A 16,752-nucleotide genomic window follows, 5' to 3' on the forward strand; every position below is an offset into this window, starting at 1 on the left:
GTAGGTCTCCTCCTTCTCAACATAGGCTCAGCCAGGAGCTCAAAACCACCAGACCAGGGAGAGGTAGACAGTCAGTGGGACTGGAAGTTTGCAACCAGTTTTCAACTAATAGTAGTTACATTAAGGACACTGCCTACTTTCTCTTCGGGAGAAAGCTTTGTTCAGTGGGACACGTTCATGCACTTAGCAGTAAAGCCAAAATAATTAAAAAGAACATAGAAATATGATTAAATATTGAGCAGGGGGTAATAGAAGACAGCTGCATATGGGCTGCTGTAAAGGGACAAAGGTAGAGGCTCACCCACCTTTAAAAATATAAATCCTGCTAAAACCAAAACCTGTACTCTTAAGGAACTACACAACTGATCCTTAACTCACTATTGAAGGAAGCTCTAACATAGCAAGAAAGTTGATTTCTATGGGTTTTTTTGTGCAGATTGGACTTCCATCTTGGTAAAAGGAAAAAAAAAACAGCAGAATTTTGTGATACACCTATTTCTCTGCATGTACAAACATGTATGTGCCAGCAGCCCTTTAAAGATCTAACAGTAGACCAAGCACCCATGCAGCTGGAGCTCTGCCAGAGGGTGTACCTAAATATTACCTGGGGAACCCAAAGTGGGGAAACAACTGCAGGCCCAAAAGGGAAGACAGATTAAAAGCATGTTGTAGTTTCCATAAGAGATGCTAACAGTGGCTCTGTAGCATGTACACTGAACCCTTGTGCTATCTAATATCCTGATGCCCAAGAGATGGGATACTTCACAGCATCCTCCCTCTGTAAAACAACCCTTAGAATATGGGTTGCCTTAGATTTATAACAAACAATACACATTCAAATCACAGACACATCTTTTCAATTAGTCTTCTATTAAAACACAAATTTATAAACAAAAATACATACGTGTACATGTATATTCTACACATAAAAATCCAAAAAGCACTTCAGAATGCTATAATCTCTTGATAAAGCAATAAAATGAAACTATGCAGTTGGTATTTGCACTTTTATGAGATTCAACAAGGCATGTAACTCTTTATATGAGCATATTTGTCCCAAAAGTGATCTAATGAACCTTTGTAAATTCATGAGTGTAATATTGCACTCAAATCCATGTACAATTTCCCATAATTGGGGAGAAAGTCCTGCAGCAAGTAATATCAAATGCAGCATCGCTGCAATGTAATTTCATTAAGTTGTTGGTTCATTAATATATGATATGTAGAAGGAAGATACTGATTACAGAACTCATGAAATGCTACATTGCCAGCTACAATTACAACAGGATGAGGAAAAAGAGGTAATGCATGCATGAAGATTGTCTTTCAGAATTACATATTCAGTTGGCCCATGGCTCTTTGGTACATGAGACACATGAATGCAGTGACAGATAATGTAAGAGTAATGAGTTATTTTGTTTATTTCACATACTATTCAACAACATTTAATTATAACCCCAGTCTTCCATCAAAGTAACATGAAAAAGACTGCAAGATTTTATTTGTAGAACTGTGGGCTCTTGACTCATGGTTTTATTGAGGCCAGACAACATTAGTTTTCACTGCCTCAAATATTCAAGGACACAGTTTAATAAACTCTGGTGGTTTGAAAAATCTAACTACAGTATACAAAACTGATAACTGCTTTGAGATAATATTTGGAATTAAATATTAGTGAAAAAAACTAAAAATACTATGTGGAAAAAACACTATATAATAAACATGTAAAGAAGTACTCATACATAAAATTGTCCATGTGCAATGAGCATTATTGCAATGACCATTATTAACTGTCTCCTAAGAAGTCCCAGGAAGCATGAAAATTAAAGTCTCTTCTCCTAAATTTTCAAAATCATGTAAACTCCTTGTGTTACCAGAGTAGAAAGCAAAACTACTGTTCAATCAAGGTGAGCAGAACCCATGATTTTTTTCTAAATCTCATAGTTACACTTGTAGCTTGGAAAAGCATAGACTTCACAGAAATCCAATCTTGTATCTGGGTGAATCCTGAATTTCCAGACACTAATTCACTAGATTATACTCAACACACTTTGCTCTTCTGGTATAAGTCAGTATAACAGAAAGAGTCAGACCTTGAAACGTGATCATCATACCTCTGATCTTGTTTCTCTAACCCTCCAAAATGAGGGCTGGGATGTAATTTGAGAGATCTCCTAGTCCAGAGCTTTCACCTAATGCAAGATCACGTTCAGTATACATTAAGGATGCAGATCAAGTTTCCATGAGGTAATGGCCCCATTGCTTGCAAGAAGCAACCATGTCAGCACACTAAAAGAAGATACATTACCCAAAACTTTCATAAAAAGGTATCAGCAACTGTTTCTTTATTAATCCTCAACACTAGATTGTTAGTCATGCCTCAGAGAAATCAAGCTATTTCTTAAGACTGATAAAATGATTGCCCAATTCCCTTTAGTACCTGCTCCAGCAGGCCTTAACAACACAAGACTGACATAGCAGATGCCTTAAATTTCTCTTTGTGCAGCCAAAACTTACATATTGTCTTTCTTTAAAAGGGTACTCTTTATTAGGCTCTTACTCCACTTTACTCAGACTGTCTCACACAGTTCATCTTTCCTAAGCCTCTTGGTATTCATAATGACATCCTGAGGACTGTAAACTGTGGGCCAAAGAAGGCAGGACACATTATTCTAGTTGATACCTGATCAGTACATCAGCTACAGAAGTAAACATAACCCTTTGACAGACATATTTATGACATTTCCAGCTTAAGAACTTTTTTCCCTTTATCATAACAGCCACAATGCTATCAACACTCTGATCCCCTGGTATCTTTCCTGCAATCTGTTGTCTCTTACTTAATATTTTAAAGGTTGATTTTCTTTGCCCTAAGAAAAACCTTGTTTACTGAATTTCTTCATATTGATTTCTATCTATTATATCCCTCTTCAAAGTATATTTTAAATCATAACCCAATTCTTCAAAAATCTTAAGTATAGTGAAAATTTTACTATATTCTCCCTTTTGTTACTTAATGAATTTATTGTACAGCAATGGAGTTGGGACAGACCGACAGTTGTGTAGGTAGAATCCCACTTCATAGAACCTCCTACTTTCACAGAAAACTTTAAATGTTTCCATTCTCTTTGAAGAACTATTTAAAACTCTTTAAAATGTTTCCATTTTACAATTATTTAATCTTAATTATCTCTACCTACTTGTGAGAACATGGGACAGTAGCAGACCCCTCGCTGAAATGAAACTTATACCTCACTAATCCTCCCTTCCTCACCACACTCCTTATCCACACCTGCTAAAAATTTACGTAAAAGGATAGAAACAGTGTGGACGAAACAAGATGAAAATGTGGAACCTTAGATGTTAATTTTTAATGTTGTATATGATTTTTATTCATCTTTTCCAGGCCTACTGTTTGAGTCAAGCCTATATAGTTTGTTCTTAGATCTCTTTTATTCTCAAACAGGATAAAGCATCAAAGTTTTCTGGCTTGAAAAACCTCTGTGCACAGGTACTGTAAAAAAAAAGGTGACTCGAGGTAAATATGCAAGGGAAATCCTAAGAATGAAGTGATGAGAAGAGACAATGGCAATGCAAGCTCACGACTGACATTACTGCATTCTGGTGAGAAGGATAAAAATAAAGGACCAAATTCTGCTTTTATCTGTACTCATCACCTGGTTGCTGCAGAACAGCTTGTTTCCAACAGAAACCCAAGCAGGCAGAGAAAAAAAGGTAGTAGTTTAATTCCGTGGGTGCTCTTCTAGAACAACAAAATGCTGAGAAAACATAAATGCAGGAACAACATGATCCAAGCCCTACAATTCCATTTGGTTGTAGCTTTTCAGCTGTGTTGCTCCATGTCCTGGAGAACAGGACACAAACCAAGGATAAGAATCTTCTGTGATACTGTTGCATCTAATCACCAGAGCATGCAACTGTCCTGAAATCAGCACCTGTCCCAGAGGCAAGAAGATGGCAGAAATATCACAGCAGTAATGCTCAGGGCTGTGTCTGAACTGTCCCATTGTCACATCTCCACCTGTTCTCAGTGTGCTTTTAAGCAGAAAAAGGAAAACTGAATCTCTAAAACCCCATTAACAGGCAGAATGAATGGGAATAGATTAGTGAGGTGAAATAACTAGACCTGAGGAGCCAGTGCCTGTGCTATAGGGATTTCAGAAGGTATCACACTAAACTGGTTCCATTATAATAGCATGGACTGAATGTTCTGGGGCTACTTGTGTGTTTGTTGTATAGTTTAGGTTCATCCTAAGGGAATGCATTTTTGTGCCCTGAGGTCACTCTGTGATGTAAGCCAAAGCTTGGTAATTAGGGAAAACTTGCTTCAAAAGCCTAATATACATGGACATAACATGCTAAAGGGTGCTGAAATCTCTGCATTCATTAGAGGTCTGCCATTCCTTAGCAAAGAACTGTGCTGGTTTTGTTGCCAAGGCCCTCCTCCAACTGTGAACAGGAGACAGACAGTGCCTGAAACATACAATTGAAGCATTCATGGCAGAGAAATGAATTCAGCTGTGTGAAAATTTTGAAAATTGAACAGCATTTTTTTAGGCCATATTTACCTTTACAAAAGGAGTTGATTACACAAATTATTTTTTTAAGCTGCATTATGCTCAGCAGATAAATTGTGCAAAGTATGGAGTACGTTGAGCCCCTGATAGTACTGTGAGTACAATGTTGCAGTGTGTTGTACAACAGAGAGATGGATGCCACTAAATCTAAAGTTTTCTATGCACACTTCAAGTCCAGAAGCAATACAGTGTTTTACCTCAATATTGAATGTATGCTCACAGATCCTTTCAGAGTTTACTTAGTTCTTCACAGGGCCAACACACATATCCCTCCACACTACCCCACAACTGGGTTCACCAGGAAACACAAGGCAGAAATAGCCAGGTAGAGGTAACCCATGTGTCCTAGGCACAGATCAGAGTTCAGCACCTGTTGAGTAGGCAGCAAAGGAAGCATCAATCTCCTCCAAGGGGCTGGGAAGCTAAAGGACCAGGATGCAGTAAGGATCTAGGCTGAAGGGGAAGAGGGGGCAGCCAGAGGGCAACAGGAGGTTGAAGAGCATGTGTCAGGTCTGGGAGGTGAGAACAGAGCTGTGGCTGTGGAAGCCCTAGGTATAGGAGGGTGAGGGACAAGAGATTGTGGTAATGATTAGTGTCTCCTTGCTGTACCCCTTTTGTATTTTTGGAGTACTTTAAATCACTGTGAGCAGCATTTAGGAATAGGGAGAGCTGCCATCACCTGCCAGGTCCTCCTGCAACCTGGAGCACCAGGCAAATGCTGCAGATACCTAACCAGCTCAGCAGCACCAACCTCATGTAGCTGTACTTCTTTGTGTGAAACCTGTGCTATTTGGATTTATTTATTTTCAAGATATCCCAGTCCCAAGTCACCTCAGATAAAAGAAAATAATTTTATTTCATCTTTCTAAAGCCTGCACTTACTAGGATTTTTTTCAGAACACAGTAGAACAGATACTTCTTAAGTATCTGCATTGGCTGATTCTTGTACTTAAGAAAATTACCCTACATGGTTTCTTTGCAATGCTCTTGAGAAACTAATATATTCAAATTAAATTATTTGATATGTGATTCTGTCTTTTGGTAATAATTTGTCCTGTAAATCATAATTATGGCACAATGATTACAGGTTTTTTAAATAACATTGTTTTGATTATTCCTCATCTGCACTTCTTTGAAGCTATTTTCATTCAAGTGATCAGAAAGAATGTAATACAAGTGTTCCTGTATTTCTACTATGAACTCAAATAATTCAGGAAAGTTACTTAAATAATAACGTCCATTTATCCTAAAAATTGCTTTTTATTCTTCTTCCTCCTGATCTCAGTCAAGACTGTGGCTTCATCATTCAAGTACAGACCTGTGCAACTCACGCCCTCTGGCTAGAAGCAGCTTGCAGAATGTTTTATCCCGCTCACATCGGAGACACACAAACAGGTTGGTACATTTTAATTAGCTTCTGTGCATAACAAGCTCCTAGGAAGCAACCTGGAGAACACTCTCAAAGCCACACTTCCTCCACCTTCATTCCAGCTGAGGTGAACAGGCAGACCTACTGGCCCAGGGAACAGAAGGGCTTGATAGGAACCAGGAAAAGCTGAACCACCCTGGCTGGAGCCCAGCCTGGGAGGCACATGGTAAGGGCAAGAAGGCAAGAATCTTGGGGAGCATGGTGTAGGGGCTGCTTTGGCAAACTGAACATAAAATAAAAGGCTGGATGTTGTGCTGGTAGAAGCTGGTATGCCCCTCCTGCTTGTCAAAAGGAATGAGGCAAGGGTGTGGGAACAGGGTGGCATGGCCCATTTCAAACACCTGCAGCTCAACTGGCACAAACCTGGATGATCGCCGTACCACATTCCCTGTAAACTCCTAAGTCCAAGATACAATACTGGCATATTCAAATATCTAATGATTCACCCATTTATTGGGATTCTGAGTGCTGGTTATTTACAAACATGAGGTTTAGTTAAAATTATTTAAAGTAAGTTTTTCTTTCTCCCCCCACGCTCCGGCTTTCTTATTTATTTCTCAATGCCAGAGAATTCCTGTGTCCGAAGGCTTTGCAGACAGCGAGACAAGCAGCATCAATGCGTGCTTTCTTACAGAAACACCGGATGCCTCCAAAACCACGCTGCGCTAAAACGGGCACAGCTTTTATAGACGCTGATACTCAAAACCCAGTTCACTCTGCCTCCACCAGACCTGCCGCCCCGCGAACAGCCATCTCCTGCCCAGGGCACGCACTCCGCCAGAGCCGGGCCGGGCACAGGTGGAGGTGCGGGAGGTGCGGGGCATCCCCCTGCGGGAACAGGTGGAGCCCCGCGGACCCTCCGGCGGCGGAGGGATGGCCCGGCCGGCTGGGGCCGCATTCACGGCGTGGCTGGGATCCAGCCGCCCAAAGCGGAGCGCTGCGGAGCCGAGATGCGACCCGGGGAGGACCGTCCGCCGCCCGCCCTCCCGGCCCCGGGGCTGCCCCGTACCTTGTAGTGTCGGAAGCCGTGCAGCTGCCGGGCGCTCACATACCGCCGCCGCCACATCGCCGCGCTGCGCCGCGCCGGCACCGAGGCGCGGAGGGATGGGAGCGATGGGAGGACGGATGAGGGAGGCGGCGGGGCCGGGGGCGGGCGGAGGGCGGCTCCCCGGCCGCGCCCCGCGGGCTGGACCTGCCCCCGGCTCCGGGCATCCGCGCCCGGTGCCCGCCGGGCTGGGAGCGGGCGGCTCCCGTGGGAGCAGGCGGCTCCCCGCGGCCCCAGGACGCTCGGCTGCCCGCCTGCCAGCACCGTGTGTTTCACACCCGTAATGACCTCACGTCCCAAGGCACGTCGCAGAATCACCTCCAAGCTGTTTTTCTCGCTAGGGGTCTATTAAAGATGCCGTATTTGCAGAGTATGGGAAGACGCGCCCGCGAAGTCGCTATACTAAACAATGCTGAGTAACAAATGCAAAACATGCCAAGTTAACACTACACAAATAGTATTAAGTACCTCGTTTGAGAAACACAAGACGCTGAGGATTAAGGTTTATCTTTGCATTTCAACAATACTCTAAGTCTTGTATCTTTTTATTGCACCTGCACTGGAGCCTGCCACTCCACATCAGACAGCAGTGCACTCTGCGCCTCCTGATTTCTAGGGGAGTGAGGCACTGGTACAGGCAGAAAACCAACAACAAACAAAAACAAACCCACAAACTGGTAAACATTAGGAGCAATGTTTCAGCTGCAAACGTATTTAAGTATATGGCATGACACCTTGTGTTACCTTCGCTGTACGCTGCTGGGAGAGAGAGTTGAAATTATGCACATCAGGGTCTGAGATTTTATGGACCAAATGGAATCTATCCAGAAAGCAAATCAATTAAAAGCCATTACTTGCACCCCACGAGGCATCTTATGTATTGTGAGAGTCAGTGTTATTTTACAAATTGGGCAGGTTTGATAGGAATTATGTACAAGTTATGATCGTTAAGTGCAAACGGTATGCAATGGTTCTAGTTCTGTATTATTAATTACACATTAATCAATTGAGATGTGCTTACACCTGCATTCTGCTTCCAGCAGCAGCAGCTGAACTTCTGCTCTTGAAAACAACACAGAACTTTAATACTTAGCTTCAGGTTACTGAGTTAAAAGCTTGATACCTGTTAAGAAAGCTAAAGTGTTTGAAGTTTACATTTTTCAAAAGCCAACTCTAAGTTTAATTTGACGAGTATGTGTTCATATCCTGAATTTTGATTTGGGATCCCCTTCATTGTTATTATCATGGTTTTAAATTGTTATGCTATTGATTTAATTTACAAGGGTACATAAGAAAATATTCACAACCTGTACTGAAGTTTTTTAGTGCAAGTAAGTTACTGACACAAGCCAAAGCAATTTAGAATTATCACTTTCACTTCTTAACGCTAACCTTAGAAGCCTCAAATATGGAAGCAGAAATTTGTCTGAACAATTATTCAGAGTATGATGGACAGTAGTAGAAAAAGTGTTTGCTTTTCTGAAAGGTAGAAGGTGGGAAAAAAAATGGTACTTTTTCTCTTTGCAGGCTTCTAGATTTAGGTAAAAAATATATAGATACAGAAGATACATATAGCAGACAGAGAAAACCAGTTTTATTTCCTATTCTCTCAAAACTATTTTGGTGATAAATGAAAGACAAATAAATACTCCACTAAACAGAGACTGTCAAAGACAACCTACATGTGAAAATGCAATTGCTTGAACTCATACTTCAGCATATTCCGTATCTGCTAATGAGCACATCAAAGGAGGCAGCATAAGTTATACTAAAGAGCAGGAAACAGAACTGGTGAATAAGTATGAAATATCACAGAGCAAGCTGAGACACAAGTAGCATGGGGTTTGAGAATACTGTGGAAATTATACTGATGTGCTAGCTGTTGATTTAGGAAGTTTCCTTGATTTAGGTATGATGGTTCATATGAATAGTTGGCCTTTAAGACCACACACACAGACTAGCCAAGCCCAGGTGCAATCTAAGCTCAAGCCATGTGCTTTACTGCTACACCTGATGCTCTCACTGTCTCCATGTATATGTTTAGAGCTTATTCTATTCTATGTTTTTCAATCTGAGGTGATTTAGAGTTCTTCTCTGGGCAATTTTTTGAGCTGTGATCCAAGCTGTTTGTCCTACATTCGGGACTGTGAGAAGAGCAGGGAAAGCAGCCTTAATGCTGCAGCACATTCCATCAATTATTTTCTGGAAGAGGAATAAGCCATAGCCTGAGTAAGGAGGAGCTCTAACTGGCACATGAGTATTATTACTGATTCCATTCCATGAGCTTGAGTGTGGATGAGATGAGCATTAAGACAAAAGGCCAGATCAGAGCACAGTTAACCTTCACTACAGAAAGAGCTCGAGTCTTTTCACAACTGTAGCTGGAGCATCTGCAACAGGTCAGACTTTATTAAGAGACTGATCCAAACATCAGCTTGGGGGAAATAATTCAAGGCCAGATTTGAATTCAGTGAAATCAGCAAGGGAATTCCCAGGTGTTCAGTGCTGTTTGTTAATTATACATAGTAATGAGAAGAAAATAATTATTTATTATATTAGGATGGACCTATTGTACCACTGACAAGAAAAAGTTAAGAAGATAGCTGTTCTGCGGATTCAGATAGTATTTTTATGACAACCAGAAATCAAATATGAAGACAAATTGTATTCTTTATTTACCAAAATGGTAGGCAAATAGATGAGGGCTCAGGAAGGCCCAGAATAAATAATAAATACATTATACACACATACACACACACATATATATAAAGTAAATAATAAATAAATAACCCAATAAATCCTTGGGTCCCTTTCTTTTCTCTCTGTTATGAACTATAATAATAAATTAATAATGATGGAGCTTCTTGAATAGGGAAGACTGCCTAGTATGGCAACTTTGATTTTTAATAATTTACTGTGTCTTGTTTATTCCCCACCTTAAAGCCATGTGCTATGCAATAGCCTTTATCTAGAAGGCATCTAATAGCACATTCCTGCCTACTTCAAGAAGTGAAAAAAAAAGCAGAAAGAGACCAAACCCAAAATGAACAGCTGCCAAAGCAGTAGAAAAAAGAACTAGTGTATTAGCCTACCTACTCTTTAGCACACTACTCTCCCTTGGGCAAGGCATTTTTCAGGGTCAGTATTTATAAAATCTGCAACACAAGGGTACACCACAGTCATGATTAGGCTAAAGTAGTATTAATACTAGACTTAAAGGAGGAAATTCAATATCTGGATTTACTAAACTTTATAAAGTTCAGTGTTATCAGCCCCTCAGTAATTTTAAAATCTTGTTGAATTAAATTAAGAGGAAAAGCTTTCATGGGAGTAAACTGGTCTAATGATTGAAGTTTAAAATATGTCACTTTTTTCCAGCTCTGAATATATACCTGCATTTTTTCTCACCAGCGTGAGCCAAAAGAGAGTACTTTTATGATAGATGTTCAATTTCAGACTGGAAAATGTTATTTTATTTGCACTAACCTAATTAAACTACAGAGGCATCTTAAAAAAAGTAGGCAAATATATTTCCCAAATGTTACTGTCTGCCAGAAAATTATGCACTCATATTCCTTTTATAGCACTGACACAGAGAAATAGTAGGAGATGACAAAAATGCCAGCCATTGCAAGATGCCATGGGGAGCACTTGGAGCTGGGATGAGCCAGCATAGGCTCAGTGTGCAGCCACTCTGTGCCAGGCAGCAGCCAGGACACTCCAGAGGCTGGAGCCCCTCACTTTGGACCCAGGGGCAAGGGCTGGCAGATTCCTGCGTATGCTGATTCATTTAGAACTTTTATTTTGCTTTTGATTCTTAAATGATCAGCTATTAATTTTTAATTTGTGTGAATGTTAGAAACTGACTCTTTGATTCACTGCAATCTGGCATCCCCTGAGGGGTTTAGTGGGTTTTTTTTTCCCCATTTCTTCCACAGTTTACAGCTTGCCTCAGCATAGTGATGTACTGTACTGTGAAACAGTACAATCTAATTTAAAGTGGAACTGACATTGTAGCTTGAGGATTAAAAAGATTTAAGTGTTTCATGTTATTTCCTAAAAAAATCATTATAAATACTGGAATGATCAAACTGCAACACAGTCTGCAGAAGAAAATGTTGTTTTGGATCTAGACTGTCTAGCCTAGGCCTTTGGATCACCTCTTGCCTGATAAACTGATAAAAACTTATCTGACCCTGAAAGACAGACTCTAAAATATTTGATGAGTTTTTCCTCACCTATTTCATCCCAGTTCATTGTCTGGGATACTTGTGACTTTTAAAACTTTTCTGAAGAAATTACTCAAACCAAAACTTTATTCTGTGTTTAAATTTGACATTGTCTATATCAGACTTGGTACACTGGAAAGCTTTTAAAGCTCTAACTCAATGCTTGTAAGAGGAAACTAATCCATAGACCCATACTAGAATGAAGGACAGGCACATTTAATCAATATAAACAAGTGCTCCAAACTTCAGTAATTTAAGCTTCCTTACTTTTAAGACCATACACACTGTGTGTGTGTGTGTGTGTGTGCAAAACACTTTTTGTTTCTGTGTAAAACACTTTTTGTTTCTTTGAAAGAGTTCTTTCTACACGCGGATTAAGGAACATTGGTGCGATCAACAGCATGTGCTCCTTTTTTTGGATTTCACTAAAGAAATCAATTTTTATTGATAACAAAAATGTTACAGTTTTCATATTCATGCAACAAAAATACAAAAAGTAAACAATTTCTTAATGTTCCCTGAGCAGCAGTAGATTTGATCTTGAGTGCAAATACAGTCAATCAGTATATCAGATAAAACAGTGGGCTCAAACCATTATTTAATCCTGTGAAAACACAGATATGCTTGCACACAGATATGTAGTTGAAAAATCAGTTCTTCAAAAAATAACCAGCTGTGTTAATTATTACTTCCAAAAGATGATGCACAGAAATTTTAACAGACTTGAAGAATAATATAGTGGTATTATGAAATTTCAGCTTTTGTCAAGAAGCTTGGCTTTTATTACTCTTTCTTCATATTATTTCTAATAATGAAATGGATACATTATCTTTTAAAAAGTTGCAACTCTGTTATACTTCCTAATATATATGGTGGTTTTCTCACATGCTTCCTCTACTTCCATGTAATTTCAGTACTTGTTCATGAAGAACAAGTATAAGGAATCTGTAGATTGGGTCACCTTCTTGGACTCTATAGAAATACATTCCTCCCACCTGTGAGAACTTTGGAATTCTTGGAAGGAGTTTAAATACACTCACTAAAGCAGACCAGACTTCTGTGGTCCATTTCTCTGTGGTTCAGCTCTAAAGTAAGATTATTTAGCTAAGCAGTGCAATAACATACATTAAAAAAACAAAAAAAAACCTACCTTGAGGATATATAATAGAATTAATTTGTCAGTCTGGTAATTTCAGAAGAAATATTGCAAATTTTTGGAAGGATGAGAACACAGTGCTTTTAATTCTGTTTTGAACATAAAAATCAAAGGTTTGGATGATGATGTTCCTGGCTCTTCTGTTTGCAAAATCCACTTTAATTAGTGGCAGTTTTATAAAGGGAATGCCAGACGGTATTTGCCATAGGGTGCTTTGGGAAAAATACAAACTGAACTATAGATGTATATATGTAATTTGGCTCAACAATAAAAATGAAGTCATGCAGTACCTTCTATCGAAATGTAAGTACTTTATAAATTCTAATCAAGCTACGAGAGACAACTACCTTATTTTACAAAGATTGTTTATTATTACTTGTGTTTAACAGCAGCTCTGACAGCCAAGGTAACCTTGTCAAGAATATAAAATAAGTAATATAAAAATAACCTATCTGTCCCTTTCCTGCCAGTGTTTCCACTTGCACCAGTAAAACATTTGCAAAGGTGATCAACGTTTTTGCCTTCTGTTAGCTGCAACTTATCATTTTACCGACGAGAACGTCCATGCAAAGCACTTCCAATTCCACGTCAACATCTTGGCACTGACATTACCCATTTTGCCAGTAAATTTATCAGCTTACTTTTGGTTTAGGAAGTCAAAAAAAAAAAAAAAAGCTATTTGAATGGCTTAACAGCAAACGTATTTTTCATCAAGTGCCTTGTGTTTAGACATTAATCGCTTAGGTATGTAGCCAGTGTTTCCATCCCTGTGCTTTCTCTGCCCGTGGTGTTAAACATTCATTTGAGATTGACTTCTGAGCGAACCTGGGTATCACGAAGGATGCAGCGGCGAAACCCAGGCTGAAAAACTTCTCAGAGAAGGGCAGAGCTCAGACGTCGCTCTCCACACCATCCTCTCATAGATCGGCGCTGGCAGGGAGGGCGGGAGCGCCGCAGAGCCGGGAGATGCCGGGAGATCCCCGCCGGCGCCGAGCAGCGCTCCCGCAGCGCGCCCCGCCCCGCCGGACACCGGCCCGCCCCCGGCGCGCGCGCCCCGCCCTCCCGGGAACCCCGCCCTGCGTGCGTCACCCGCGCCCTGCCCAATCAGCAGCCGCTGCTCCGGCGCGCCAAAGCTGCGAAGGGCGGGCGCGGGCCGGGGGTTCCCTCGGCCCCGCCCCGGTGCTCCCCCGCCACGTGACCCGGGCCGCGGCGCCGCGCCGGGGGCGATGCCCGGCGGGAAGGTACCGGCGGCGGGACGGGAGGAGAAGGGCCCGGCCGGGGTGGTGGATGCTCCCCGGCCGCCCCGCAGGGCCGAGCCGTGGCGCTCCTCGCGGCGGCCTTGCCGTGCGCCCCGGCTGCCGGCCAGCCGCGCCTCGCGGCCCCGCTGCGAGGGGCGCGGCGGTGCCTGGTGGTGCTGGCGGCGGCGGAGCAGCAGCAGCCGCTGCCGCGCTGTGCCCTCGCTGCCCTTTCTTATCCGGCTCCAAAGCTTGTGCTGGGACCCGCCACGCTGGATCCGGGGCGGGAGCAGGGCCCTTCCCCGCGCTCCTGGTGCGCGCGGTTGCGCAACACTGACAGTGAAAGCCACCGTGGCACGGCTGCACCGAGCGGAGCGCGGAGCTCGGCCTTCCTGCTTGGCCGTCGGGGAAAAAGTGCAGGGAGAGTAGAACTTGAGAGGAAAAGAGAATGGTGGGAATTGGCCAGGACTGTTACTGTTTTGAGCTTCGCTTCCTTGTCTGGGTGCCGAGGGAGGAGAAGCGCCCCGTGCTGTTTTTCTGTCCCTTTGGCAATTTGCTTGGTCCACTGATGTTCCTCGCAGAGGAGCAATTAGGATGTGCTGGCTCCGATTAGCCGTGCTTAGGCTAATTTTGAGGTGCTGCTGAAAGAGGAACTGCAAGTGTTGTTTGACATATAGAGCTGACAAACAGCGTTGACAAATGACAGATCTGGTTCCTAAAGAATTTTGTCTATACTGTTGTGCATGTTCAACAGCTGTTTAAATATAAGCACATTTAAAATAAATTTTAATGGAGGAAAATGTCAACAGCAAGCTTAAAAATACTCTACTATACTTCACATAAATTAACCTGTAAATTGACACTATACATGTTTTCTTCTGAAAGGTTTTACATTCTTTGCTAGTGAAAAAATGCGCACTTAACTGAAACAGTATTTAACCAACTCTTGTTGCAATATAATAGTAGCCTGTGATAATACTAATTCCTTTTGCTGACAAAGATAATGTTCCCTGATTAATGAAAACTTACTGATCAAGGGGCAATAGTTTACTTGCGGACTATTAATTAAATTGATTTAAAACCCATGCCAACCTGAGATGTAACAGAAACGTGTGATACTGTTATTGTATCCTAAACATTTTTGATAACTTAATTTTGAGTAAGCTTTTCTAAAATACTTCTGCTTTAACTGCTTTCATAGATCACAAATTTCTCTCTAACTACTTGCCAGTAGTTGTTAATACAAAGTCTATTTCAATAGTATTCTTATTCCATGAGAGTTGGTTTTTTTTTTTTCAATGTAAGCATATAGTAATTTATACTCTTGATTAAAAAGGGATGTATAGGTTAAAAAATCCTGACATTCAAATGTTAATCTTATATATGTCAGTGTAAGTAATTGAGAATAGTCTTTCATTTAGTGTAGTAAAAATCATGAGCACAAAGAAAAGTTTTGAAAGAGTGTTTTAAAAATTTTGGTCTCACACATCAATAGCAATGAGAAAATTAAGATTTTAATTTGGTTTTAGTATTTCTTTAGTATGAGAATAGAAGGGGGTATGGTACAGCAGGTTATCATTGCTGTCATTGACTGTGATTATACAGTATAGATTATTTTATGAAGGATTACAAATTGATGAGGATCTGTTATCACACATGTTCTTGTGAAACAGCTTTGAAAAATATGCATTCTGATTTTCATAGGAGTAAGAAAATAATCTTTACTGGAAAAGAAATGCCACTTGTATACGAGGTAGATAATATACTGGGGTAATGTGTTCCTGGGGCCACTTCCTGTGGTTTTTGAAGTAGCCCCAAAGGAGTGGGATTGTCTGAAGTGTAAAGGGCATGTAATGAGTAGCCTTTGAGCTTATGGTGCCAGTGACTTTATAGAATGTGTTTCTGGGTAACAAGTCTTGGGCGTAAGTAACCACACAGATTAGTTGAGTGGAGATGTTCTAGATAAGAACATCTATTTCAAAGTCAAATTCAACACCCTAGCACCATACTTGCAGCAGTCTGTTGTGTAATCACTATGCATTTTCAAAGTTTTTTTAGTTTGCCTCCCTTTTCCTCACACCTTTACCCATATAGGCTGACTTACCTTTATCTCACTGGAAATAACTAAAGGAGTAATGAGGTAAGGTTGCTTGCCATGCCCTTTATGAGGAGGGTTTAGTCCTAATCCCACTAATGCCAACAGGAGTAACTCAGGTTTTTTTCACTCATTTAGGAGGAACTGTTCCAGAGACAAAATGCAATGCTTTTGGGAACAGAGGTCAAGGCAATTTCCATTATGAGGTAGCCATCCTAGCCATCCCCTTTTTAACTCAAAATTTCAGACGTCATATTTTGGTTCTTGTCACCTTACACAATTTACAAGATTTTTTGTCTGACTCTGTTTGTAATAAATCTTGATTGTGCTGTACGACAGGTCTACATGCTCTAGCTCTTTTGAGCCTGATTCAGTGATTTTTTTTTTTAATTCCAATACCATGTTTCTAGACACTTCATGCACTCCTTCAACAAATTACACAAGTTATTTTTTGTGTGCCCCATTTTTATTTCAGATTAAAATAAAAAGATGGTTAACCTTGTGACTCAAGATTAAAGAACTCAGTTGTTGCTGCATTTCTTTGGGAACAGCAAGCTTAATTATAAATATTAATTCCTGATAATTAAGTTTCTTAAAATGTTTATTTCTCTGCTGCCATGAAGCAGGCTGGAGCAGAAGCAAAGAGCCTTTAGAACTTGCCATTTCTGCATGCCAGCAGATGTATTCCTGTTACAGAAGTCCTAGGACACCACCCCTCTGTGCCAAATGGCTTTGCAGGGGAAGGGTGATAGTGCTGTCCCCAGCATTGGCATTGTTCCCACCATGTCTGAAGGCTAAGAGCCAAACAGAGGCCCTGCAGACTGCTCTCAGCTCTCTTGCATCTGCTCCCAGGCCCTCTCAGTAACTGTGGATTGAAGCTGAAGTTCCAGTTTCTTGAATTCACATCAAACATTTATATGGAGAGATTTAAATTGACAAGGAATTTGGGATGGGTTAATTTGCTC

General features: G+C 41.0%; 2 protein-coding genes across 8 annotated transcripts in view; one reads left to right on the forward strand and one right to left on the reverse strand.

Annotated features, from left to right (window-relative positions):
* Window positions 1–7,415, reverse strand: part of LOC110473756 (ethanolaminephosphotransferase 1) — a 56,370-nt gene extending 48,955 nt beyond the window's left edge. Inside the window, exon 1 of one of the 2 annotated variants that reach the window (XM_085572100.1) lies at window positions 7,037–7,415. In XM_085572100.1, coding sequence (XP_085428226.1) covers window positions 7,037–7,093 — 57 coding nt within the window. In that variant the 5' untranslated portion in view covers window positions 7,094–7,415. The remainder of the gene's footprint in view (window positions 1–7,036) is intronic. The other variant, XM_031504028.3, reaches the window with a different exon arrangement.
* Window positions 7,416–13,565: 6,150 nt separating this feature from the next.
* Window positions 13,566–16,752, forward strand: part of SPIDR (scaffold protein involved in DNA repair) — a 194,030-nt gene continuing 190,843 nt past the window's right edge. For 2 of the 6 annotated variants that reach the window (XM_031504029.3, XM_085573794.1), the window contains exon 1: window positions 13,566–13,698. In XM_031504029.3, coding sequence (XP_031359889.3) covers window positions 13,684–13,698 — 15 coding nt within the window. In that variant the 5' untranslated portion in view covers window positions 13,566–13,683. Of the gene's footprint in view, window positions 13,699–13,893; window positions 15,994–16,752 lie in introns of those variants that run through there. The other 4 variants (XM_085573791.1, XM_085573792.1, XR_014953404.1 and 1 more) reach the window with 3 other exon arrangements.

The sequence above is a fragment of the Lonchura striata genome, chromosome 2 (genome assembly GCF_050655825.1).
Source record: "Lonchura striata isolate lonStrDom1 chromosome 2, ASM5065582v1, whole genome shotgun sequence".
Classification (NCBI taxonomy): domain Eukaryota; kingdom Metazoa; phylum Chordata; class Aves; order Passeriformes; family Estrildidae; genus Lonchura; species Lonchura striata.